This window comes from Nansenia antarctica (assembly GCF_963989245.1).
Source record: "Nansenia antarctica genome assembly, chromosome: 14".
In the NCBI taxonomy this organism is placed as follows: Eukaryota; Metazoa; Chordata; class Actinopteri; order Argentiniformes; family Microstomatidae; genus Nansenia; species Nansenia antarctica.
Window position 1 is genome coordinate 19,511,614 of NC_137684.1, and position 25,358 is coordinate 19,536,971.

At 40.9% G+C, this 25,358-nt stretch overlaps 2 protein-coding genes across 4 annotated transcripts; both read left to right on the forward strand.

Annotated features, from left to right (window-relative positions):
- Positions 1–492: 492 nt before the first annotated feature.
- On the forward strand, positions 493–16,097 carry parvb (parvin, beta; the record flags this gene model as incomplete). Of its 3 annotated transcripts, none has more annotated exons than XM_080544915.1 (13): positions 493–562; positions 8,563–8,652; positions 11,203–11,273; positions 11,370–11,472; positions 11,590–11,730; positions 12,154–12,269; positions 12,457–12,515; positions 14,198–14,217; positions 14,328–14,389; positions 14,811–14,879; positions 15,090–15,191; positions 15,444–15,516; positions 16,021–16,097. In XM_080544915.1, the coding sequence occupies 13 exons, from the start codon at positions 493–495 to the stop codon at positions 16,095–16,097; spliced, it is 1,053 nt and encodes a 350-aa protein (XP_080401041.1). The 3 variants fall into 3 exon arrangements, with proteins under 3 accessions (XP_080401041.1, XP_080401042.1, XP_080401043.1); XM_080544916.1 differs by lacking the exon at positions 493–562 and adding an exon at positions 6,389–6,449; XM_080544917.1 differs by lacking the exon at positions 493–562 and adding an exon at positions 6,389–6,428.
- Positions 16,098–18,890: 2,793 nt separating this feature from the next.
- On the forward strand, positions 18,891–24,316 carry parvg (parvin, gamma; the record flags this gene model as incomplete). Its single annotated transcript, XM_080544669.1, has 12 exons — positions 18,891–18,996; positions 19,154–19,218; positions 19,335–19,437; positions 20,707–20,853; positions 21,149–21,264; positions 21,389–21,444; positions 21,552–21,586; positions 21,687–21,748; positions 21,996–22,064; positions 22,245–22,346; positions 22,887–22,962; positions 24,243–24,316. Exons 1-12 carry the CDS (start codon positions 18,933–18,935, stop codon positions 24,314–24,316), a joined length of 969 nt encoding a protein of 322 aa, XP_080400795.1. The 5' UTR covers positions 18,891–18,932.
- Positions 24,317–25,358: the final 1,042 nt, after the last annotated feature.

Consider the following 25,358-nt stretch of genomic DNA (forward strand, 5'->3'; position numbering starts at 1 on the left):
TGCAAACACAGGACAGACAGTGCATGGATAGTGCTGTATATAAAGTGCAGTGCAGAGTTATTTAAGGTCCAGTGCATGTTCAGTCATTCTTATCATGATCAGGACAGGATTTTGTGCACAATATGAATATAATCCCTACATGGGGTCCTCAGTGAGGCATTATCAACACTCTGCTCTCTGGACAACCTGCTTATCCTCCATCCAACCATTGACGGGCGCTGTGGGGCAGCATAGAAGGAGATGAAGGCAATGCCATGTCTGTTCCATGAGTCATCCGGCCCCATGATTTGATACCAAACAAACACACTTCTGTCTGCCTATTGTAACCTGTGTTTCTGATTTAAAAGCGCCACGTCTTTTTCCTGACAGCGGGTTCCAGATGTTCCTGATGAATCACACGGTTTGAGATTTCACAGTAATAGCTGTCGCTCTAATAGTCGCTCAGAGATGTCCGCAAATCCGAATAGATCTGCAAACGCGCAATCGGGCAAGATGAAAAAGGACGAAGGATCTTTCCTTGGTAAACTGGGAGGAACGCTTCGAAAGAAGAAGTCGAAAGAAGGTAATTTGTGGGTAACATTGTGAATACATTGACATTGCTCAGGGTGGAACGTGTTAGACGATAACACGTGTTTACCCCTGTTCACTGCTGCAACTGTCCATGGTGCTGCAATCATTTCCTATCAATATAATTCGTGACGTTTTTGTCTTTTTATTTTTTTTATTTTTTTACATAATCTGATCCATTAGGTGTTTATTAATGCCTGTGTGGTGTTATCTTTAAAATGTTGACATTTTTGAGTTAGTAATTCATAAAATACAAAGGTTCCATCTCACAAAACATAATGGAATGTAAAAACTTTGACGCTCAATATCTCTGAACTGCCCTAAACGGAGATAGAACCTTATCATTCTAAACGGAGATAGAACCTTATCATTCTAAACGGAGATAGAACCTTATCATTCTAAACGGAGATAGAACCTTTCTAAGCTCACGATATGTCATGCTAAATCTAAAGGTTTGACATAATGTGAATGCTTGAGTTGAAAGCTAGAAATTGAAGGATTGAGTTGAGCTAATGTTGTTGAGTCAATAATTATTCCTCTTGTTTATATTTAAACATTTGTAAGGACTATTATTACTTCCAGAATTACAGTAGGTTGTCTTTTTGGATGATACATGAATGTTTCACTTCAGTAGGCTACAGATGTTATTAAACTTTGGAAAACTGAATGTGAAGCCTCAGTTGTCAGCCAGTGAAAGGAAACAATGCCACACAGAAAAGTAGACTGGCATACCTCATGATGTCAGACACATGAATAGATAGGTCACCCATGCCAAGAATGCAAGGTTATTAAGATAAGGTATAAGAGGATTACTTTCCTCATTTCTTTTCTCTTTCAAAAGAAGCTTAAGTCTTTGCTATTTCAACTGTAGCTGTGCATTTTCACTTTTATTTGTTTACTAAGCTATTTTGAAGCCCCTACCAGCAACACCAACACCAACCCCCTTCCCAATTCTCTGTCTGGTTGTAGTATGGACAGCTGCAAGGTTTTATGTGTGTGTGTGTGTGTGTGTGTGTGTGTGTGTGTGTGTGTGTGTGTGTGTGTGTGTGTGTGCGTGTGCGTGTGTGTGTACGTGTACGTGTGTGTGTACGTGCCCCTGCTTAGCCATGTGTTGTCATTCTCCATATAAGGGCCTCAAACAGAAGGAGAATGGAGGCTGTGCTAATTGCTGTGGAACCCCAGTAAATTCCGGTCATCAACACTCTGTACGTCAAGGAGGTTTTGACCACTTGTTCCATTGTGGAGAAGTTAAAAGAGATGTCTTAGACTTAGAGGCAGAGTGTTATGTGTTACTTTCCCTGAAGCTTAAGCTGGCAAAGTATAATTTTGGGAATAGCGTAGTAGTAGTAGTAAATAAAACGTTTAAAGGTTTCGAAGATGTGTCATTCCATGTCAAATCAACGGACAAAAGAGGATTTAGACACCCACCATCTCAGACTGTTCTGACATGTTTTTTTTTGTAGTTAGATTGCGTCGTTATGTATACATGTAGTTTCATCCCTCAGAAATGAGCTAATCAATTGTATCCAATTGGTCGTTTCATTTAGTGGGATTCATATAATATTCTGATAATGATTAAGACATGAGGAATTCAAAACAATGGTCACAAGTCACCCATGAACCTTCCAACCCCCTCCTTTGTATAGGCCAGTATGGAATATCAGTTCTCTTTGGCTGACAGGTAATATGAAGCTGCAGAGTTTTGTTTCTTCATACTATGTTATGTATTTCTAGTTAATCTGGTAATCTGGAGGTTGCCCTGTCCAAAGGTATTAGTCTTTGAAGGTGTGTGTCCAATGTCCCATTATACAGTGTGATAGTTAGTACCAGAAAATGTCCACTAGATGGCACTATTATGTGATTACGGTATTACTGGTTTGTATTGTTCTTCGTGTTAATTCACAACTTTACATTCAAATGATAATGATTATACCTGTAGGGTGAAGAAATAAAGTGAATAGTTTATTTTATGTAACTTTTTTTTTAAACGGGGGAACAATATATAAAAGAAATGGTCATTTCTAAGTGGTGAAACCAATATGTACACAAATAGGCTACCCTCAAATAAAAGCTGAGAATCTACTTTAACCTTATAGTAATTGTCTGATTTGTAGTATAGAGCCCCCCCAAAAAATAAAAATGCTTCACTGTCCCATTACATACGCAGGCCGCTGTAAATGGATTGATGAAAGGGGGGATGTATCGATGAGAGGACGAATAGATCAATAACATGAAGAGTTTCAGAGAGCTATACAGAGAAAGCAGTAGTGATTGGCAATAGGAAGAAAGAATGATGGCTGAGTAGTTGAAAAAAAAGTGAGATAGTAGGATGGACAGATGAATAAAGATAAAAGATAGCCATGAGAGAAGGTTATACAGTTGGATGGATAGAGAGACGGGATGGATACATGCAAGAGAGAGATCAATACAAGAGGTTAACCAGTATGGATTTTCCTGAGTAAAGCAGTAGTCACTATGATGATATGAAGAAAGGATGATGGCTAGATAGTTGAAAGAAAGTAGTAGGGTGGACAGCAGTGGTTTGAGGGTCGGAGAGCCAGATACACTTTTGAGTTTTAATGAATTTCAGGAATGTGAATACAAGTTTAAAAGTTAGATTGGTATGAATTCCTTAAAGGTTGCAGGAGTACCAGTGTGACATTTCAGAAGAATTGGAATAGTAATTATAATAAGTAATAGGACAATAGTTGGGCTTGCTGAAACAACCCCGCTAAGCTACCCAAAGACACTCAGCTAGCTGCAATGAGATGTGGTTTATGGTAGGTGGGGTGTGGTGGTTTCATCTGGTCACACCCAGATAAAACAAGTTACCACTAGCAGAATACATTTACTTCCTCTGGATAATTATGAATTTATGTAGGCCTATCTATGCTATATTCTCTTTTTTTTTATTATTCTTTCCTTTTGGAAACACCATCATCTTTGTATGTAGTCTGGCTGGGTACCTGAAAACATAGTCACCCACGCAATGTGTTGTTGTCCTTGTTTGTATCGAGGGCTCCCCTCTTTGTTGCCTTGCATAACATTTGGGTCTACAAATACAGTATGCTCAGCAAGTGGAGTGTGATGCCCTCAGATTTAGGGAAGGCAAGGCCGACAGCAAATTACAGTTCAGTTGCAGTATTTCATATTTGTGACACACTCAGATTCCAGCTGTGCTGGACCTAGCTGTATATCAGGAAGTCTGTTTATGTAGATAAACTTTTGTCGAGAGGATGTTTTTTTTTCTCCTCACCCTGAGTATATGTATATTGTCACTGTCACTTCATTGCCCTGGACATGAGAATGAAAATAGTTTTAGGAAAATGCAAGTCATTGCCTGAAATGTCCTTAAGGGAAGATTGCTTGCTCACATCCTCCAGTAGCAATATCTTAGTTCGTGTGAAGAATACTGTGCTCCCTAGAAAGTTCATTATAGTACACTTCTCTCCAGTAAGGAATTACTCAAGAGTAAGTTTTCTTCTTTTTTTTGTCTCTCAGGTTTATTATGTTTTGTTCATGATCTGAAAATGTTTCTGTCTCTATTCTGTGAATAATCATTATTGAACAATAAAGAGCAGGTTATGGTATGGCTCTGAATTCCTTCCACAGAAGAAGAAAGTCAGGAGGTCAGAAAATGAACTCATCTCGATTAGGGCTGCAACGATTAGTCGTCTAGTCACGACTAATCGATTACGAAAATTCGTCGGCGTGAATTGTTGTTGTCGACTAATCGCATAAAAAATTATATTTTAAAAAACGTTTTTTTTTTTTTTTTTTTTTTTTTTACGGGAGCCATGCAAGAATCAGCTGGGGAAGTTTTAGCTAACGTTGTTAGCCAACTGGCTAACGTTATATTGTTAGGGTCGTAATGTTTATGTTAGCTTTACTGTTACATGTTGGAAAACAACGTCTCATGGACAGGGCTGTACATGCTATGAGCGTTTGTGCTATTAATTTATTTGCCCTGTGGCACGCATGTGACAGACAGAGGCGCTTGTATGTAACGTTACGTAGCAGGGGTTTTCCATGTTGAAACCAGGAGAACGCGAGATGAAATGAAGTGAGGGGTGGTCGCTATTAAAATACCAGGTAGTCATGGTGGATGATCATGAATGATGCTTGATAAGTGAATGCTATTTCAATTATGTTGAGTCCACCAGCGAGCTGTCTGTAAGATAAACAGCGCCAAGCGTAGCCTACTAACGTGAGCTGTCTGTAGTCTAGCCAGCAATGCTAGCTAGCCAGTCAACTAGCTCTGTGAGCAGCTGTAGCTTGGCGTAACGTTAGGTTAGATAGCTAGTTAAGCCGGATTTATGCTTCTGCGTCGCCATTTACGCGCAGCGAAAAGCCACACGACTAATCGCGACTAAGCGAAAAAATAATCGACAGATTAGTCGACTACCAAAATAATCGTTAGTTGCAGCCCTAATCTCGATATAGCAACATTATAAATATGTGTTTAATATGCAGCAAACAGATTTGCTATTGTATTGGATGATATCATGGTGGTATTGTTCACTTAAGATTTGATTAAAGGCAATCAAATAATTAAGTACTTTCTTTGCCTTGGAGAACTCTAAACTAGATTGTTTAGGGAGACAGGAGTCACCATCATTCTCCAATGATGGACTTGTAATGCATTACCCCTAGTATCATTATCATAATGATTATGACCACCATGTTCCACTGGTGAACTGAAAGTTCTACTGGGACACCTGAAATAATCTCTTGGCTGTGACTGCTCTGCACAGTGAGTGTGTGTGAGTATTCTGTGTTCGGTTAGTAAGTCGTACCAATGGTGTCATAAATAACCTAGGCTAAATTTAAGGCGTCATCTGTCACCTCTGCTCTATGCAGGGTCATTATGTATATTTATCTCCCCCCTCATTTCACACTAAATAACCTCCCCCTAGGGGGCACAGGAACCTTTATAGTGAAAGTCTTTACTAAAACCCATACTTACATTATTTCCCTGGTTTTCAGGGCGACAGTCACAGTAAAATACTGTTGGTTTGCTGTTGTTGTTTTTTTTGCTCTTTTGACTGCAGTCATTGCTTCAGCCTACTAATGATTTTGAGTGAGTGTTCCACATAATTCCTGCACCGAGGCTGGCAGAAGATTTATGTCAACTGCAAAGCCTGGGTTAGTATTGAATTAGTGTAATTATATTAAGAGGAATACATTTAGCGCCTGATTGATTATTCAATGCAGCAAAAGAGATTAAGCTGAATAGAGGGAGAGATAGGAGAGAGATGTACACACCATATGTCTATGAACATGTCTAACCCTGTATGACAGCATAAATACTGTCAATTTACTGTTGTAAGTAGTAAACAAAAAAGAGGAATGTCGCATTGTTCAGAATTAGACTGTTGTTCACTATTACACAATCATCTCTAATGGGCATGTTGATGCTCCTTTTCATGCGGTGTTCTCTTAGCTGAATTGGGTATAGACAAACACAACATGGTACCTGTCAGTGTGCAGCAGTATTCCCCATGTTCCCCGTCCTGTCACGTCCAGGGGCTGTCCAATGCCTTGTCCACTCCATTGAGTCTTAGGTGGTTAGGTGGTTTGCAAAGTGTTGCTACTGTGCCGGGTGTCCCCTTCCTGTTCTGTAGACCCCCCCCCCCCCACACACACACACACACTCCTCCTGTAACTGGACCGCAACCAGGCGCTGGGGGTTGTGACAGAAATAAATGCGTGATGACGCTTCTGCCTAGCCCCACCAGCAGCGGGACCCTATACACTCACTCCCTCATACACACTCTCTCTACCTTCACTTGCTGCTGCTGTGGGCTGTGTTTTGGGGGAGATGGCGGGCCTGCTGTGTGGGACCAAGAGAAAGAAACAAGGTAGCGCTCTTTTCATATGGTGTGATTGGGTTGGAAGGTGTCATCAGGTGGACTATGAGGGACTAAGCCTAACCCTATATCAATGGGGAAGCATTGCCCTGTACCATGTCACTTTATTTATATTTAGCACTCGCTTTTTCTACTCTTGTAGTGTTGTGAGTAGTGAGAATTGTTGTGTTCACTGTGGGAACTTAATTAGACCACCATTCCAGGTTTAAGTGTGTTTACTGTTAATTGTTATGATGTGTTACTGTACCATACCTTAATGTCAGTTGGCATATTGGAAATAATAGTAATACTTTGCCTGGATTTTTATTAGGTGATTTTCAGTAGACTTGGCTAGGCTTTTCCCTGTAAAACCTCAATCACAGTAGTGTTTCACTGTTGTGTACACTGTTGCAGCATTCCCATGACTTGGTCAAATGTTACCGCTGTCCCTTGGCTCACTAGCGGCATCCAGAGAGCCAGATGCATTGTACTGGAGCGAGGGAGGAAGTAGCACAATTATTATGATGTAACACAGCGTAAGATATATCGCTCAGCCAGTCTCCAAGGAGCCGTGCCCTCGTCCCACCAGGCCATAGACACGCAAACCAGCTTTGAAGTGTAAGCGTTATGAGATTTCCCCTTCCTGGACTAATGCCATCAGAGGGTGATGGAGGTGGATATCTCCGGCAGAGACACAGCCTCGACCACCCACTAAGGCCTTTCTGATAAGCAAGGTGTTCACTTTTGGCCGATCCACAGAAATGGCCAGAGTTTGGAGAAGATCAACCTCCTACTGAGCCTTTGTGAGAAGCCTTAAACCTTAGAACTAAAACAGAAAATGTAATACCACTTGCCCCTCTTTTGATTGGCTCTCCCCCTCCTCTTTCATTGACAGGCCTTATATTGTTGTGGTTCGCACCAGCGTGACCCATTAACATTATTATTTTCCTGTCCAAATTACTGTAATTAAATAACTTGCTGTTATCCATTCAATGTAACCATCAATTGTCTTTTGTACATGTTTGTCGTGTTGGCCATTTATAGGCCTAACCCTTTGAAACCATCGATTGATTGACTGACTATGTTACTTATTGTATTTTCTTGTGATACAAATCTCAGACTTCGAAGAATTTGTTTATATTGATCAAATTATCAGACCTTCAGAAATAGTTGTATTATTGTTGCGTTATGGCTAACGATAACCAAGTCAGAACTTTCTAGAAGATCCTAGTTGTTTCCCCTATTTAGTGGGTGGAGCGCCTTACTTGTCATGAAGAGATAAGTCCCAAATTAAATATAATAGACAGGCTGACTTCGTCGGCAGTAGGACTGCAGTAATTATGAAGAAAATGCTGATCTGGGGTGTGATGCAGGCTGAACGGTAGCCCTCTGGCCACGGCTTGCGTTTGAGCTCTACAATAGGGCTTAATCAGAGAGGAAATCTATAGCGACTCCTCCCTGAGTCCAACATCCCTTTTCTGCATACCTTGAAGATGTGCAGTCTGCTGTAAGAAGATAAAAGGATTGTAGCCATTACGGTCAGAAGAAGCCTATGTAGCCACTGAACCCCAGGGGTATAGTCCTTCTCTGAAGTGGAGGCCAGACTGTATCTTGTTGGGTTGTTTACATCCTGTATGGTCAATATACTGTTATGAGAGTGACATGGGTGTACTGACTTTCTCTGATCCCTGATCCCTGTTCTTTTGCTATGTACATTTGCTTTGGTTGGGACCAAGTAGGTTATATCTGACTGTTATTATATCATCTGTTGATGATGAGTGAGGGTAAAACCACCCATAGAGAGAGAGAGGAGAGGAGGGCTAGAGAGTGATGGTTAGTCTGCCCATGGGGGAAAGCGTGGCATCAGAGGCTTGATTCTCTAGGCACCGTGCTAAGCCTCCCTTAGACAGCTGGCCAGGTCACACACACACACACACACACACACACACACACACACACACACACACACACACACACACACTGACTGAAGCACACTGACTGAAGCACACTGCTGCCACCATTAGTCAACTGTCCGGGAGTAGTCTCTCTCATTGAGGTTTGATGAGATAGAAAATATGAATATCCTTTTCATTGACTGTATATGTGTATCTAATGGTGGCATTTGTGTTTTTCCTCCTCTCTCCAGTGAGCGACCTTCACGAAGAGGGGAAGAATGCCATCAATGCCCCCTTGCTGCCCTTAGGGACGGTCATCCACGCTGAGGACACCTTACTGGGTATGTACTGCACACTATATACTGTACTATAATATATACACTCATACACTAACTGTGCTTGGGGAGGATAACCACAGCCCTCCTGATCCATAAAGTCTAATGTACATTATATGGACAAAAGTATTGGGACACCCGAACATCACACCCATTATGTGCTTGTTGAACTTCTCATTCCAAAACCATGGGCATTGATGATATGGAGTTGGTCCCACCTTTGCTGCTATAGACTTTCTACTAGATTTTTAAATATGATTGTAGGGATTTGCTCCCATTCAGCCACAAGAGCATTAATGAGGTTGGAAACAAATGTTGGGCGAGAAGGATCAGCTAACAGTCGGTGTTCCAATTCATCCCAAAGGTGTTCGATGGGGTTGAGGTCAGAGCTCTGTGTACAGGCCAGTCAAGTTCTCCCAGACCAAACTCGGCAAACCATGTCATTATGGACCTCACTTGTATGGGGGCATTTTCTAGGCCTGTAACAATTCAAATTCAAATTGCTGTACAATTAATTCTCAGAAATAATTCTGATTAACACCCGAACATCACACCCATTATGTGCTTGTTGAACTTCTCATTCCAAAACCATGGGCATTGATGATATGGAGTTGGTCCCACCTTTGCTGCTATAGACTTTCTACTAGATTTTTAAATATGATTGTAGGGATTTGCTCCCATTCAGCCACAAGAGCATTAATGAGGTTGGAAACAAATGTTGGGCGAGAAGGATCAGCTAACAGTCGGTGTTCCAATTCATCCCAAAGGTGTTCGATGGGGTTGAGGTCAGAGCTCTGTGTACAGGCCAGTCAAGTTCTCCCAGACCAAACTCGGCAAACCATGTCATTATGGACCTCACTTGTATGGGGGCATTTTCTAGGCCTGTAACAATTCAAATTCAAATTGCTGTACAATTAATTCTCAGAAATAATTCTGATTAACAATATAGTTTCACTGTTATGTGACCCAGATAATGTAATAACACAGCAACCTATGACGTAAACCATGCCTCTTTATTATCCTGAAATGTATTTTTGAACATAAAATTGAACATGTGTCCTCATCAATAAAAAAGGGACTGTGTCATCTAGTTATGTGTTTTTAGTGTGTTTATGTTCTTTCAGCATGTTGTGATGTGCTTAACACTAGAACAGCCATGGGTGGGGTCATTTGACTCATTAACTGTGAGTATTTTTTTTTATATACCTTTGCACTCGATCACCCCCGAGGTGGCTCTTATAGTAAGTAAAAAAGGCAAGGCTGTTCTACTGTTAACATGCAGAGCAGCTATCTATCGATGTTCTTTGATGCGATGTTAGCCAGCTAGCTAGCTAGCGTGTTAGAACACAGTCAAAATTGCCATTAGACAGTTTAATTTCCATTAGGCAATTATTTTGTAATTGTTACAGGCCTAACATTGTCATGCTGAAACTGGAAAGGGCCTTCCCCAAGCCGTTGCTACAAAGTTGAAAGCATACAATTCTCTAGAATCACATTGACGATAATTGTGTCCACATACTTTTGTCCATATAGTGTATCTGTATTCCATATTGCATTGAACTCCAGTCCAGTTTAGTTTTTGTCACTGACTGATGAATAGACGATTCACTTACTTAGACAAATGTATTTGCTGTAAGTCGCTTTGGGTAAAGGCATCTGCTAAATGCCCCAAATTTAAATGTAGCCATAACTAATGCATGTCACAGTAGGTGAAGATACTGTAGTTGATGATCCTTTATTAGTCAGACTGCTAGTGCCTTTGATTCACTGTTGGTGACACTTGTGACCTTTGCACTTGCTGGTGCCTTCTTCCAACTGGTGTGACTACTAAGTGACTCGTGGATACATTCTGTTCCAATGCTCCTTCAACTTGGAATGTACTTCAGAAAAAGTTGAAACGTAGAATGTTCACTCCACTCTCTGACTTTAGACTGTGTGTTACGGAGACTTTGAATCACACATGCAAATGTGCTTAGGTTATATTTTATAGCCTGTATCTGCTCACTGTTTCTGTTGCTTGTTTGTTGTTATTTTATGTTGTATATTGTATGTTTTTATACTGTATGTGGTGTCTTTTTTTTAATTAAGTGCTGCTTTTCTTGGCCAGGGCTCATTTGAAAAAGAGGCTACTATCTCAATATGACTACCCTGGTTAAATAAAGGATTCATAATAATAATAATAACTGGTTACTGAAGTCGGGATTTAGGCGGGATTTTGTATGTGGGCTCTGTCAATATCAGTCCAATGTTTGACTTCTAGGGGAAGAGGGAAGTGAAATCAATGAGCAAGGGTGGCGAGAGGACAACACCCTGTGTCTTCCAGTCAACATATGAATCACTCTCAGTTCAGAGATGAGTGATGGAAGAAGTTGAGGGAGAGCAGGGGGGTGGTAGACTGTGTGTGTGTGGAGGAGGGAATGGTGGGGAATGTGTAAGACTATGATCTTTGAGTGTGTAAGTCGATGAATGTAGGTGTACATGCATGACCTGTATGTATCAGTTGTCTCACTCTGGCTCTGCTGTCGAATGACATTCTCGTTGAAATGTCTTGTCTAGAGGAGAATGCTGAAAGGAACATGCTGGACCCCACGTCCAGAGAGAACGCTAAATTCAAAGACCTTCAGAGGGTAGGTGTCCCATCCACAGTCCTCTAAATAGCTCCTTGTCTCATGTTATGGTTAGAAGTAACTCTACTAAAGCGTATCTTATCTTATTGTGTTCAGGTGCTGATTGACTGGATCAACAACGAGCTAGAGGAAGACAGGATCATTGTCAAAGACTTGGAGGAGGATTGTTACGATGGACAGGTGCTCCAGAAGTTATTCGGTAAGGAATAGATAAGTGTGAGTGTGTGTGTGTGTGTGTGTGTGTGTGTGTGTGTGTGTTTATAATGTCCTGGCGTAAGGTGAGCTCATCTGTCTCCCTCCCCTCTCCCGTTGATAGAGAAGCTGTCAGGGCGGAAGCTGAACGTAGCTGAGGTGACCCAGTCTGAGATTGGTCAGAAACAGAAGCTTCAGACAGTTCTGGAGTCTGTCAACGAGCTGCTGAGGCCTCACGGATGGTCCATAGAGTGGAGCGTTGACTGTGAGTCACTTACCGACACCTGTGTGTGTGTGTGTGTGTGTGTGTGTGTGTGTGTGTGTGTGTCTACCACATTTACCTTATTTCTTGTCTTGTGACCACTTATTGCTGTATATCATGTGTTGAATGTTATGCATTCCACTACCTTAGAGGTTGAACATTTCCTCCAGGCTCTGCTACACTACACGACATGTGTAACGTAGACACGTAGCCTATACCGCGTCATCCTCTGACGAAATTACGTTTTACGTAGCCTAATCTTATTCGCTCCAAGTACCAAAGTTAATGGAAACGCTCCACATTTCATGATTCGTGTTTTGAAATCCGCTTAACTTTTATGGAAACACACCGATGCTTAAATAGTTGATGGTACGTGACTGTAGATGTTGACAGTGTTCACTCACTCCTGGCTTTTCTCTGCAACAGCTATCCACGCCAAGAACCTGGTGTCCATCGTGTACCTGCTGGTGGCTCTGGCCATGCACTTCCTGGCCCCCATCCGTCTGCCTGAGCATGTGTCTGTACAGGTGGTAGTGGTCAAGGTTAGCACTCCCAATAAACTGTCAAAATGTACATTGACATATCATATTACTCATTAAGCTTTAAGACTTAATCGACATGATCATAGTGGTGTGTTTTGTTTTCCATTTAAGCATGTTACATTTCCAAAAGAGTGATGTATTGCATTCACACATTCTTGACCTGTAATGATGGTTTTGTTTGGAACAGAAAAAGGAGGGCATACTGCAAACGTCTCATGTGACCAAGGAGCTGACGAGCACCACAGAGTAAGTGCTGTTTTATTCCTCTGACAATATGGCTAGTGGTCCTCCTCTATTACCCCTTTTACACCAAGGCAGTCTGAGGGCCGGTTCGGAGCCAGTGCCTAATCTTGAACCAGTTCTTCCAGCGAAGAACCAGCGTTTCGACACCAACAGAACTGACTCTTGGTCAGGAAAACTAGTTCCAGAGTGACACCAACACTTGGTCTACAACAAAGAACCGCTTACGTCAGGGGCTGGGGGATGGGATTATCAATTAGGTGTGAACAGAAGCCTGAACATTGCCTGGTCCGGCACATAAAGAGTTACGTATGTCTGACGCAAGACGTTTTCACGTGGAACAAGTTAACCAATCACAGCGAGGAATTTCTCACTTTGTACTTTTGGTTCGCTCCGCTAATGTTATAGAGTTGGCTAGTTAACCCACATCACATCAGCCAAAGTAGTGATGAATATAATTCCACAACTGCATACTACTTCATTTCCAATCATAGTTAGCTAGATTGTTTACTAATGTACATTTTGTGATGTAGACGCATTACATCCACACCATCTCCTCCCACAGCTGTCCTGCATCGCGCAATCAGCAGGGAGAGAGCCCACAGCGCAGAGCGCATAAGAACTGCCCCAGACCCCGAATATCGCTACTACTAAATATAATTCCACAACTGGATAGAGTTAACTCGTATTATGCTTACCATCACCAAGTTCTCCCATGCTTTTGGACTAGTATAGTATGTTTATATCAACGGTAATCAAGTTCTTTAGTTGGCGAGCGAACTTGGTGATGGTAAGCGTAATACGAGTTGACTCGCTGTTAAATTAATGTGAAAAATATGATGATGAATACATATAAAACGGAGGTATGATATATAGCATATATATATATACAGTATGGTATATATATATCGTTCAAATTCACGTCCAGGTCCAATTCTACGTTCCAGTTCTGCATCCAGTTGAATGTGTGATTCAAGTAGCTTGTGCAAACACAGGAATGCTATTGACGTGTGAAAAGGTGCAACCCGGTAACCTAGCTCACATTTAGCTCATGTGTGAACGGCAAAAATCACTGGCGGACAGTTTACAGGGAACTATGTGTGAAAGGGGCTATAGTCCGTAGCAATCACAACGAACAGCACACATACGTTGGACCAGTCATGTTTGGATGCCAATGTAGGCTCGCGAAGCCAGGAGCAACCCTTGTAAAGATGCAATGTAGTCCGCTGTTGTTGTTGTTGTGCTTGAAGTTGGCGCATTGCTGGGAAAGTGGAGACGTATACAGACGTACAGTATACCGTGTCTTAATGACGTGGCTCTCTAGCCTGTGGAAAAGCAAACTGGGTGTTGAAGTTGAACCAACTGCTAACCGGCACTAGCACCAGCCCAAAACTAGAACTAAGTTTGCGTTGGTGGAAAGGGGGTACATGTGGTCTGGGGGGCACACAGGTGGAAAGCTTTTGCCCCAAAGCTCCAGTGATGACACCCAAAAGAGTGAGATGAGAAACCAATCACATTCAGGCACTCCAGGTCCCAGACATGTATTGAGGAGCATTGCCTTGCCCTTGTGATGTAGTACACTCTAGTGAGAAAAAAGGAAAATCAGTAAACAAGCTGTTGATGGATACGACTCCAGTGGTAGCTTGTGAGATCAGATTGAAAATATCATTTTTTCTTTTTTCTTTCAGGATGATGATGGGTAGATTTGGTGAGTAAATGTTGTTGTTTTAATGTTGAGGTATGTAGTAAAGACATTGAAGTCTTTGGTCTTTGCTGGATTTTTTTTTTTTTAACAAATATAAATGTTTTTCCTCTCAGAAAGGGATGCATTCGACACTCTACTAGATCATGCCCCTGACAAGCTCAATGTTGTAAAAAAGGTTTGCAATACCATTTTTATTTTTGCGTAATTGGTAACACTTTACAATAAGGATACATTTCTAATGTATTATTAATGCAGTAGTTAACATGTATAAATCATTTAGTAATGTATTTTAAAACATAAAACATTCTAATATTCGTTTGCTACACTAATAAAGACACTTATATACTATAATAACATTTGTTAATATGAATAAAGGGATGAAATTGTATTCTGATTTAACTTGATAGTTAGGTACTATACATGTTGATTTAAGTACATTAAATGGTTTATTAGGATATGTGTTCATGGGTTTGATGGGATCAAATACAAAAGGGATAAAAAGGTTCCTTTATATTTACCTTAATTTATTTACCTCATCTTGCATAGAAAGCAGTCTGTAATCATAGATTTAAAGATTCTCCATCTTTCTCCATCAGTCACTCATCACCTTTGTAAACAAGCATCTGAACAAGCTCAACCTGGAGGTCACTGAGTTGGAGTCTCAGGTAAGACATCTAATTACGCTTCATTAACCAAGGCTCCCGTGTGGGGACAATAATGTGCTTTCATTGTCTTATGGCCCATCATGCTATAAACGACAGTCAAAAAGCAGCATTGACGCAATATACTGTAACTGTACCTTGTTGGAATAAGAGATGTTTCATCCCATATCCTCATGTGTGTTCATGGTCTGTTATCCTCCTCCCTGCCTCCAGTTTGCTGACGGTGTTTACTTGGTGCTCCTGATGGGACTGCTGGAGGACTACTTCGTCCCTTTGTACAACTTCTTCCTGACCCCTGAGAACTTTGAACAGAAGGTATGTGGGACTTTCTACACGTGAAAGCAGCTGGTGAATTGGGCCACAACTCTGAAACCTCGCGATTGAGTGAAAATGCGTCTTTGTTTGAAAACAAACGTGTTTTCCTTTCTTTTCTTATATATGAAAAATGACCTCCCCGTACTTGCAGCCTTTTTCACCAGACCCTGTCACAAATGGGAAAGATGCACTATTACTATTACTTGGCAAATCGTTTTACGTTGATTTCTGACCCCCTCCGTTTCTACCCAGGTCCATAATGTGGCCTTTTCCTTTGAGCTGATGCAGGATGGAGGCTTGAAGAAACCCAAAGCCCGGCCTGAAGGTACAGTACAGAGGGACAGGGAGGGCAGTTATACAAGGGGATACAGACTAGAAACATTCAGTAGGGATACTGAGGGGAGGCTTTCTGCTACATATACTGTGCTCTGAAAAGTGAGATATTGGACACCCAATGGTAAATAAGACACACCCAGACAGAGTTACATTATTATTAATTAATAATGATTGCATAGTAGTACACTCTTATGTTGCTTGAGTAACTGTAATGCCATAGTTGTCCAATGGGTGGAGACCTTTCCTCACTATACCGAGCCAGCCTGAACGTGACCCACCCACCAACCTTTATCAAATCCCTGGTGATAGTCTCGCATGATGAGAAGAGTAGAACACATGTACATGTTTTTGTCATTTTGCCTTGCTTGAATGACCCTAATAAATACTGCAAGAGCTATTTACCTGTTGTTTGTTGATCCTTCTTGTAGAATAGTCTTGTTAGTTCTTGTTTTTATTACGAATGACTTCTTTCCTTTGCCTTGGTCTGTTCCAGATGTGGTGAACTTGAACCTGAAGTCCACCCTGAGGGTCTTGTACAACCTGTTCACCAACTACAAAAACTCAGACTGATGGACGTCTGCCATACACATCTACAGTACGAGGAGGCTGTGTTGTGTTTGGACTCCCACAACCCCAGACAGAAGCCCATACACTGGATCAAATACACTGGATCAACACACTGTGACTATATTTGTCGATGTCACATAGGACTTACAAAGGCCCAGGGGAACTGGCCTAAAGAGAACTCTGAATTTAATCCTCCCCCTAAGTATTTATTTCCTCCTCTATGGTTACTGTAACCCCCCACCTTACCAACCTTATGCTCCATGTTTGGATATTTAGTCTATACTGGAATGTGTTGGTTTGAACTGAAAAACATGGTTGTGTATTTTATGCAAGATGCCACTACTGCATAAAGGGATGCTCCACTCTAATTGCGTTGTATAGTTGTCTAGTACTAGTATTCAAAGTAGTATTCTACCCCAGACAGTTTTTATATTCATTGATCGTATATTTACATTATCTACATTTCTGTCACAACATAACAATAATGAAACTCAACTCTGAAATACTTTATGTTTGGTGTTTGGTGTTGAAAAATATGTCAGTTTGAGTTTCCAAATGAAATGTTGTGTTCTGTTTCAAACATACTCAATACATCAGACTAATATCATTACAAATGCACAAGTAAACCTCTCACGCTTTCAACTCTAATTGGTCCATTGGGTTGCCTCGGTGATGCAATGCTATCAAAGTGAAACCGAAACCTTTTGGATTGAAACCTGTTGCTGTAAAATGTAGTACAAAAGTGGGTTTATAAATAATGTATAAAAAAGTGAACACAGAAGCAACACTGGTGTAACATAAACTACTTGAAGTAGGACACTGTATCAAATCCAAGTGCAAAACAACTATATGATACAAATAGAGTGGAACATCACTTAAGAGGATATTGAGAGGATCCACTGCTTGAATGTGCACGCACTTGGAAATGCTGAATATTGTAACGGAAAGCTTTGTATATTATTATTATTATTATTATTATTGTTACTACTGCTTAATATTATGACCTCTACTGTTGTATTATATCTACCTGTTCCTTTCAGCATACTTTGTCTATGTGGATTGGTTCAAGCCATTTTTCTTAGCTGAAGCAGACCCTAATTGCCTTCTCGCCTTAAGTGCCATGTTATGCTTCTACCTGAGGGAATCACAGAGCATCATTGTATTGACCTGCCCTTCAGATTCCCAGCTGAGCTCCCCCTGGACAGACGGAGAAGCACTCAGAAAGCTAACACCGCTGTGAGAGACCACAGAGCCGCATGTACAGGAGCCTGCTCATGCATATCTGACCGAGGTTAAATTATTGAGAGGAATGAGTCAAAATCTGGATCCGTGAGATGTGCTTTAACAAAACAGCCTTATTACCCTGCACCTCGTATATTGCCTTGACATCTTGCCTGTCTGTCTGTCTGTCAAGAAATAAATGTTTGACCTCACGTGGTGAATATGTTATTTCATTGCACTTCACACTGAGGGTAGGGGTAGTGCTTCATTGTTAGTCTGCACAGTGATCACAACAATAGTGGCTTCCTGAAGCTTCTATGGTTTAAGTTAAACCAAAGGAATTATGGGTTTATTTTAGGACTTTTTCTTGTCTATTCTCTTGGTTACCATGGTTACTTCCACTTTTCTCAAATTTCCCTCTTCTCTCTGTGACAAAACTGGGTGTTGTTGTTGTTTTTGCTTCTCCTTTGACGTAGAGATCGTGCCCATACAGTATGCTCTCTCTCTCTGTTGAGGATATGAGAGTGCTTGAGGCCAGACTGCAATAAATTGATACAGCTAGCCTCAAACGGAAATGTATAAGGAAGGGGTTGCAGAGTGCCATGGGGCTATAAGGTGTCCATGTGTGTTTGTGCCTCTTGAGATGTTTGCTACAATGCATTTTGCTCAAAGGGAAGTGACTATTAAGTGAAGTGTCCTTACTTTTTTTCTCATCCTGTTCTATGTGAACTATTGAGTCCCAAACCATGAGGTTGCATACAACGGCTGAATGGCTGATCTCATCAAAAAACACTTTGAGTGAAATGAAACCATGGTGATGAAAAGAGGAAGTTCTCATTTCTTCACAGCCACTTCCTCTCGTCACCTCGTTTGTATCCCCCATTTGGTCCCTGCTCACGTAGAACACAACAGTATATAGATTTGAAGTTCTATTTTTGAAAGCCTTTAATGATACATGAATGATTTTTGGAGAACATCCTGTCAGATTGGTCTGAATTTCTCTTTCTTGTTCTGTGATTTTGACGTTTTCAGTATTGACAGGAAGCAAAATTCAGTTCCCCTATTCTGTCTATTTGCTGCTAAACTGCACTGAAGGTAAGATTATTCACCAAAAAATACTTTTGTAACGACTCTGCTAAAAGTTTGTGTCAATCTCAGGGAGAGTTGTGTACACAATAGCACACACAAAGATGTGCAGCTACATAGTATTTTGGGAAGACAGTTTGACACAGTTGGTCACATTGCATCCCAATTACATTACTGTTTTTTTGGTTTGTTTTTTTACATTTGAGACCAATAATGCAAAAAAAGTATCCAGACATACAATTGTATGCAGAGTTGTAGTGTGACTACATGAAGTTGTACACTGGGGTTATTGGGCTACAGTTTGCTAAGATAAATGTTGTGTGCTTAGCTTAGGCATGAGGCATGAATGAGCTCCCATAGAAGGAAATGGTCAAACTAAACATTTGAACTGCCTCAGTTTCCTTCATCAAAGGTTTACAGTAAAATGGCACTTAATGCTATTAAAATTGACGGTTATTGACACCGTACACTGGTTTCAGGAGCTGTCATTTCAGGGACTCAGAGGTGAATTTCTTGCTAAACGAAGGAGAGATGGAGGGTAGTTGCTTTGACATGCAGCAGGAGAAAGACCCTGTGTACGCTGAATTTTCCCTGGGTAAGTTTTCATCCAAGTCGGTCTTGACACAAAATGACACCTAACCTTCATCAAGGCATCTCATTTTAACCGAATTAGATCATCATTAGATCATCTGTTTGGATTAGTTTCGCCTCCCAAATGGTTGACGAGCAGTGTTTTTTGCTTGGTGGCACAGGTGAGAGGAGAAAAATCATTCAGCCGACATCTGTAAAAGACCCCAAACTTGAAAAGCTGAAAGAGGTAAGACTACTAAGCCCCTAGTCAACCCCAGCTGACTGACAGCTATAGGTATTAACACTCACACTTAACACTCAGCCACTAACCTTCCAAAAATGTCCCTATGGTGAACCCTGAAGGTCTTGATTTACTGGATCAACGACTCTTTAAAGGAGGAGCACATCATAGTGCAGAGTCTAGAAGAGGACCTCTTTGATGGACTAGTGCTCCATCACCTCTTGGGTGAGACACACACAGACACACACACACACACACACACACACACACACACACACACACACGTTATTAGAGCCTGACCGATACTAGATTGTTGTGTCCAATGCCGATTTATGAGGGGGCAAAATTCTGCTAAAAAAGGAACTCAAATATATTGGTTTTCATAAGAAAACAATTGAAAAAAGATGCTCTTAATGCTGATTAGGCAAACATCCATATCTCAATAATGACCTGCAATGATCTCCATTGATATATAGAGAAACTATTTATTTGATGTGCAAACTTCATGTCAAATGAAAATATCCCCATGTTCGGTGCACTGCATTGATATCAGTGATTTTGCTGTTCAATCTACCTTGTGACAGTTTGATCATCCGAGTAATTATTGTTGTTACACTCAGTTATACTCACTGTGAAAATAGTTCCAGTAATGGTTTATTAGCCTACAGCCCTCCCCCTCCCAAGACGAACTATCAAAGTGGTAAATTATTCTCTCTTCTGAGAGTAAACACGCTCGTGTCATGTCTTCCATGCTACGGTTGATTGGAACTATGCACACAAATTAACTAGAACGTCTTACTCTGATAGCCATATTAACTGAATAAATGATAGGTAAATATTATCTTACTGTGTGACTCCTTATGCCGAATAACTGTCTTGTTCAGTCAACATCCCTATTGCTAACGTTACTTTGCTAAATTCAGCCACTTCAGAAGGCACTCCCGTAACAGAAAACATGTTTATCCGTTCATGAAAATCCATAAATGTGTATATTTTGCTCTGGAAAAATCAAATTACACTGATTACTGGTGCATTATCGAAGACGGAGGTTTCTGGAAAAAAAACAATATCAGCTGTAGGCTACAAGTCTTACACCTGTTAGTACTATTGATTGTGTATTGCATTGTTGTTACTGTTAGATTTCATTCCTATCCTTGTATTTCACTGCAGTGTTGAAAGGGTAGCTCATGTAAACCATTTCATTGTACTGTTTACTGCTGTATCCTGTGCATATGATGAATCAAATCAAATCACATGTGCATATGATTTGACCCACACCCACACACACACAAACAAACTAGAAGCACATCAGTAAAAGTGTCCCTACACAGAACTGTGATTGGAGTATTTGATACTATCATTTTACAACAGCCACTATTCTCCATATCGACTGGAAAATGATAGAGTGGAAGGATTTCCCAATTAATGAATCAGTCACGACTGAGGTGATGTGTCAGCTGTAACTTGTCTGTGTGTATGTGCTTGTGCTGGTAGGCACGTTAGCAGGTGTGCACCTGTCTGTGGAGGAGATAGCCCTGAGCACCCTCGCTCAGACACGCAAGCTCGAGGCCGTCCTCAAGACTCTGAATGAGAAACTGGGACTGCAGGAAGACAGCGCTCTCAACAAGTGGAGCGTGAAACGTGAGTCATACTCACGACCTTCCCTCAACGATGAGAAAACAAACCAAACATCGCTGACTTAATGGCTTCTGATGCATATTTGTTTGTTGAAATCTCAATGGGATTTGAAGCTTACCCTGGTGTGCTGCTGGTTTCCTCACACCAACTGAGAGGGATTATTTCTGGGGGGGGAAATGGCTACAGGGTGCGATGTTAATCATCGGTGGTGGAGATTATTTTTGTTTTCTTGTGCCAATAAGATTGGCTTTCATGTCACAGCAGGTTGATTCCTAGTTCTCTCCATTCTCCCTGTCAGTTATCCACAACAAAGACTTACTGGCCACTCTTCATCTGCTGGTTGCCATGGTGAGGTGCTTCCAACCCAGTCTGAATCTACCTGCGAAAGTCAGTGTGGAGGTCCTTCTAGTGGAGGTGAGTTTGGAAAATTACCTTTGTATTCTGTATTCTCTTTTGTGTTCTCTATCTGAAAAATCACTTTCAAACACCCCTCCTTAAAAAGATTTCTCCCCCCCCCCCGCCCCCTTGTTACACACAGGTCAACAAAAGTGGAATCAAATCTGACAAACAAATGGAGATCCTCACAGATGAAAGGTTGGCCAATTCACTCTGATTATAATTTACCTTTATTTCACCACAGTGAATTGACTCAGAGAATCAGAGAATCCGAAATAAATACAATATGTTTGCTATCTCTACAGCGACTCTTCTGCAGACTCACAGAGCAGTTCAAACAGTGAGTCAGACTTTTGGGGTCGAGGCAATGTCACACCTTTTGAAGTAGTCCATCCAGTACTGTGCAAGGACTAACAGTCATTTCATATCTCTTATCACAGAGGAGGATCCTATTGATCAGCTGCTGACCCTGGACTCTCAGAAGGTCAACACTGTGAAGAAGGTGATGGAGAAAGATTCCTCTCATATTTCACAAATAACTTGCAAGTAATGATAATACTGAAGTCAACAGAACCGTTGATGTTCCGTTGAGCAATTCTCGTTTGTACAGTACGCAAGGCATTGTGCAACTGAATTGAATAGATGGATTGAACCAATGAATGCCCTTGAACACTTTTAAAACTCTTACTCTGTTTGATGTATACCATACTGCATGTAACATTGTTTAAATATATCATCATTTATTTCAGGCTATTATGCACTTTGTCAACCAGAACATGTCAAGCCTAGGACTACAGGTGATAGACATGGAGAAACAGGTAAGCTTGGACTCATGAACATTGATGACACAGGCCTGATTCTCATTTGAGGAATCACTTGAGGCTTGAATCCCAATCGAGAGTTGCCTGAACGAGGCTTTCCTTTTAATCGTGAATATATACTAATCAACGTACGTGGAATACCCCCCTGGTGTTCTTGTTCTTTCTATTCTTGTCCAGTTTGCAGATGGTGTGATTCTGCTCTTGCTGATTGGACAGTTGGAGGGGTTCTTTGTCCCACTCTCTGACTTCAACCTGACCCCTGTCAGTAACACTGAGATGGTATGATCTATAACTACTGACCCCTGTCAGTAACACTGAGATGGTATGATCTAGAACTTAGTAGTGGTAGTGGTGGTCTAGTGGATAGTGAGTTGGACTTGTGATCGGAAGGTTGTGAGTTCAAATCCCGCCTGAAACCACACCACTACTAGTGTGCCCTTGAGTAAGGCACTTAGCCCTCAGTTACTCCAGGGGGAATGTCCCTGTAATTCGTAATTGTAAGTCGCTTTGGATAAAAGCGTCTGCTAAATGGCAAAATTATTATTATCTAGAACTTGTATAACTTAATGGTTAATATGACCTGGTATAAAGGGATTCTTTATAGGATTCTGCACTTCTACTGTAAGGTTGATATTTGGTTTATTATTTAGAAATCCATCTAGAGAAGGGTAGAATTCACAATATGTGTTATATTATTGAACGCACTCCAATGGGACCATAATGCCACGGGAGGGCATCTGTGTGGCCACGTTATTAGTCCTTTCGAGTGGTGTGGTGTCGTGCTCTGCCGCGGATGACGTGTCTCTCTCTTTGGTCTAGCTCCACAATGTGACCCTGGCCATGGACCTCCTGAATGACATGGATGAGCATCACCTGTCTGATGTCGACCCTCAAGGTAACAATGTTGACCCTCAAGGGAGCAATGTTGACCCTCAAGATAACAATGTTGAACCTCTGTATTCCAACTGAGAGTTAATGAATGTTGTCACACCAACCCTGAGCTAAATGGGTCTTTTCAAAATGCACTTTGAAAAAAAGGAGCGTAAAAATATCACAGCCACACAGAAATTGATCTCTGAAATGGGAATGTGAGCAGGAATGCGCTCGGCAGCAATTTTCACAGCAGAGAACAGCAGCTCAGAGACAGTAATGACAGTAATGTCAAGCTAATTCCGATGATTTCTTGTATCAAAAGCATTTATCTGGGTGACAGCGGTGTGTCACAGATTGATCATACTGTACGTCAAGTGGGAGAACCGATTTGTGCCGATAGTTTGAGTTAAAGCCCGTTACTGAGTGTGTGAAAATGAATTTGGTTGAAGGACGGAGAGATTGGAGGGAGAAATGGAATTTCCATGGAATATGAATATGAATATTAAACCAGGTAAGTGAGTACCTCTCTGGATGATATGCTCAGTCTGAGGTCATAATCGTTCATTTAGAGAGCTTCTCTCAGGGAGAAACTACCGCTCTCAAGGGAAGAATGAGTGACATCGGCTGTTGATGGACAGAGAGACTTAACCTTTCATAACCATAATGCTACGTGAAGCTGACAAGAGGCTCTGTGATGTGTGTTCACACATATTTTCTCATTTCTGCTTTGGATCCCAACAGTATGATTACTGACTAATATTTTGGATTAAGATGCTCAGTTTAGGCCATGTACTTTCTTTGATAATTAAAGCAGTAGCATAATTTGCCTTCTAGCCTAACCTGTCATTTAAAAATAAAGCTTCGTAACTGTTAATGATTGGACTGGCACAATTCGTTTAACCCAGGAGCAACTGACTAATTTAATTAGTTTTTAGAGTCCTTTTAATTACAGAGTAATCTCTCTGATGGAATACGAAATCCCACTGCTCAAGGTCTACAAGCACACACTGTGTGCATTAATTAGGTTAGCTAGCGGTGGAGTCGATCTTAATAGAGCATTCATTCATTTAATAAGCGCATCATGCAAGGAAGAGTGATATTGTGTTATCTCTCGCCGGGTAAATATTAATTGGATTGAATCTAATAATGTTTTTGGCCCGCATTTATGGTTACTTAGATGCATTTCTGTATTAGTTTTCTGCCAATATTGGTAAAAGCAACCCACTCTAAATATCAATGTTCCAATGGTTGATGATACATACTGTAGTAGATCATCTGTAAATGAGTCTCTGTCTCCAATAGATATCGTCTCTCAGGATGTGACATCCACCTTGAAGGTCCTGTATGCCCTCTTTAGGAAGTACAAAAGCAAATGAGAGTGGAAGAGAACGTGGAGGAGAGATGAAGATGTCTGAAGACTTGGCCCAACCTACACCATTACTCTCTGTATCAATTATTTGTATACATTTTCATTTAATTTATTTTTAAAGCTTTGTGAACGTAGATAGATAGTGCTCTTGTAGTAATGTAATATACCGGTATTCTATACTTTTTTAAATTTACTTTTATTATCTTCCTTTAGTTTGATCTTGTATTTGTATTTACTGTCTTTTGTTTGGATTTATTTTTTCTCCACTTTCTTCCCCACCCTTAACAGACTATTGTGCACCTCGTCATTTATGAGCAAGTTTATGTGGGTATGTGTATTTTCTGTTGTATTTCATTCTCTATTTCCATCTCATTCAAACGCATAGTTCAGTCAATCGTAAATGTGTTTTTCAGTTTGTCTTCACTGTGATGGTTTGAGGAATAAAGTGTGGGTAGTAACTCCAGGTGAATACATTACCTTTCTAAAATGTTTATTCTGTGTAATTCTGTGCTTTTGTGATAGTTTGTGGACTCACACTGGGCTTCTTGGCTGAAATTGGAAGAACAATTAAGTGAGACATGAAGTCGATGTACTGTATGTGATTGGAATTAAAACAAGGGAGAGTTGGGAGGTGAATACAAAAGTATGTACCATGAAGTTCTTTGTTTTAATTTAATCTTTGTTACTTTGCAGTATGGGATTTTTTTAATGAGCCTCCTCCCACACACTGCATGAATCAGGGAAGTTGTCAACGATTGCGGTCATAGACTAAATAAGATATGCAATGAAATAAACATTAACCTTTTCGAAGAGAGTCAAGCTGACGGGAGAGCAATTTCCCAGGAGCAGTTTACGCCTGTCAGTTTGTGAAAAGTTGCAGGATGTGTTTGTGATAAGAGATTGCATATCCCTCCATCCATACTAACTCCATCCCCCTAGCTACAGTTGAGGTTTATCCCTATAACTGACTTGTGATCACAGATGGCATTTTAATGATGAACTGATAATGATGGCTTGGATAGGGCATCCAAACAGGCTTCATTACCGTA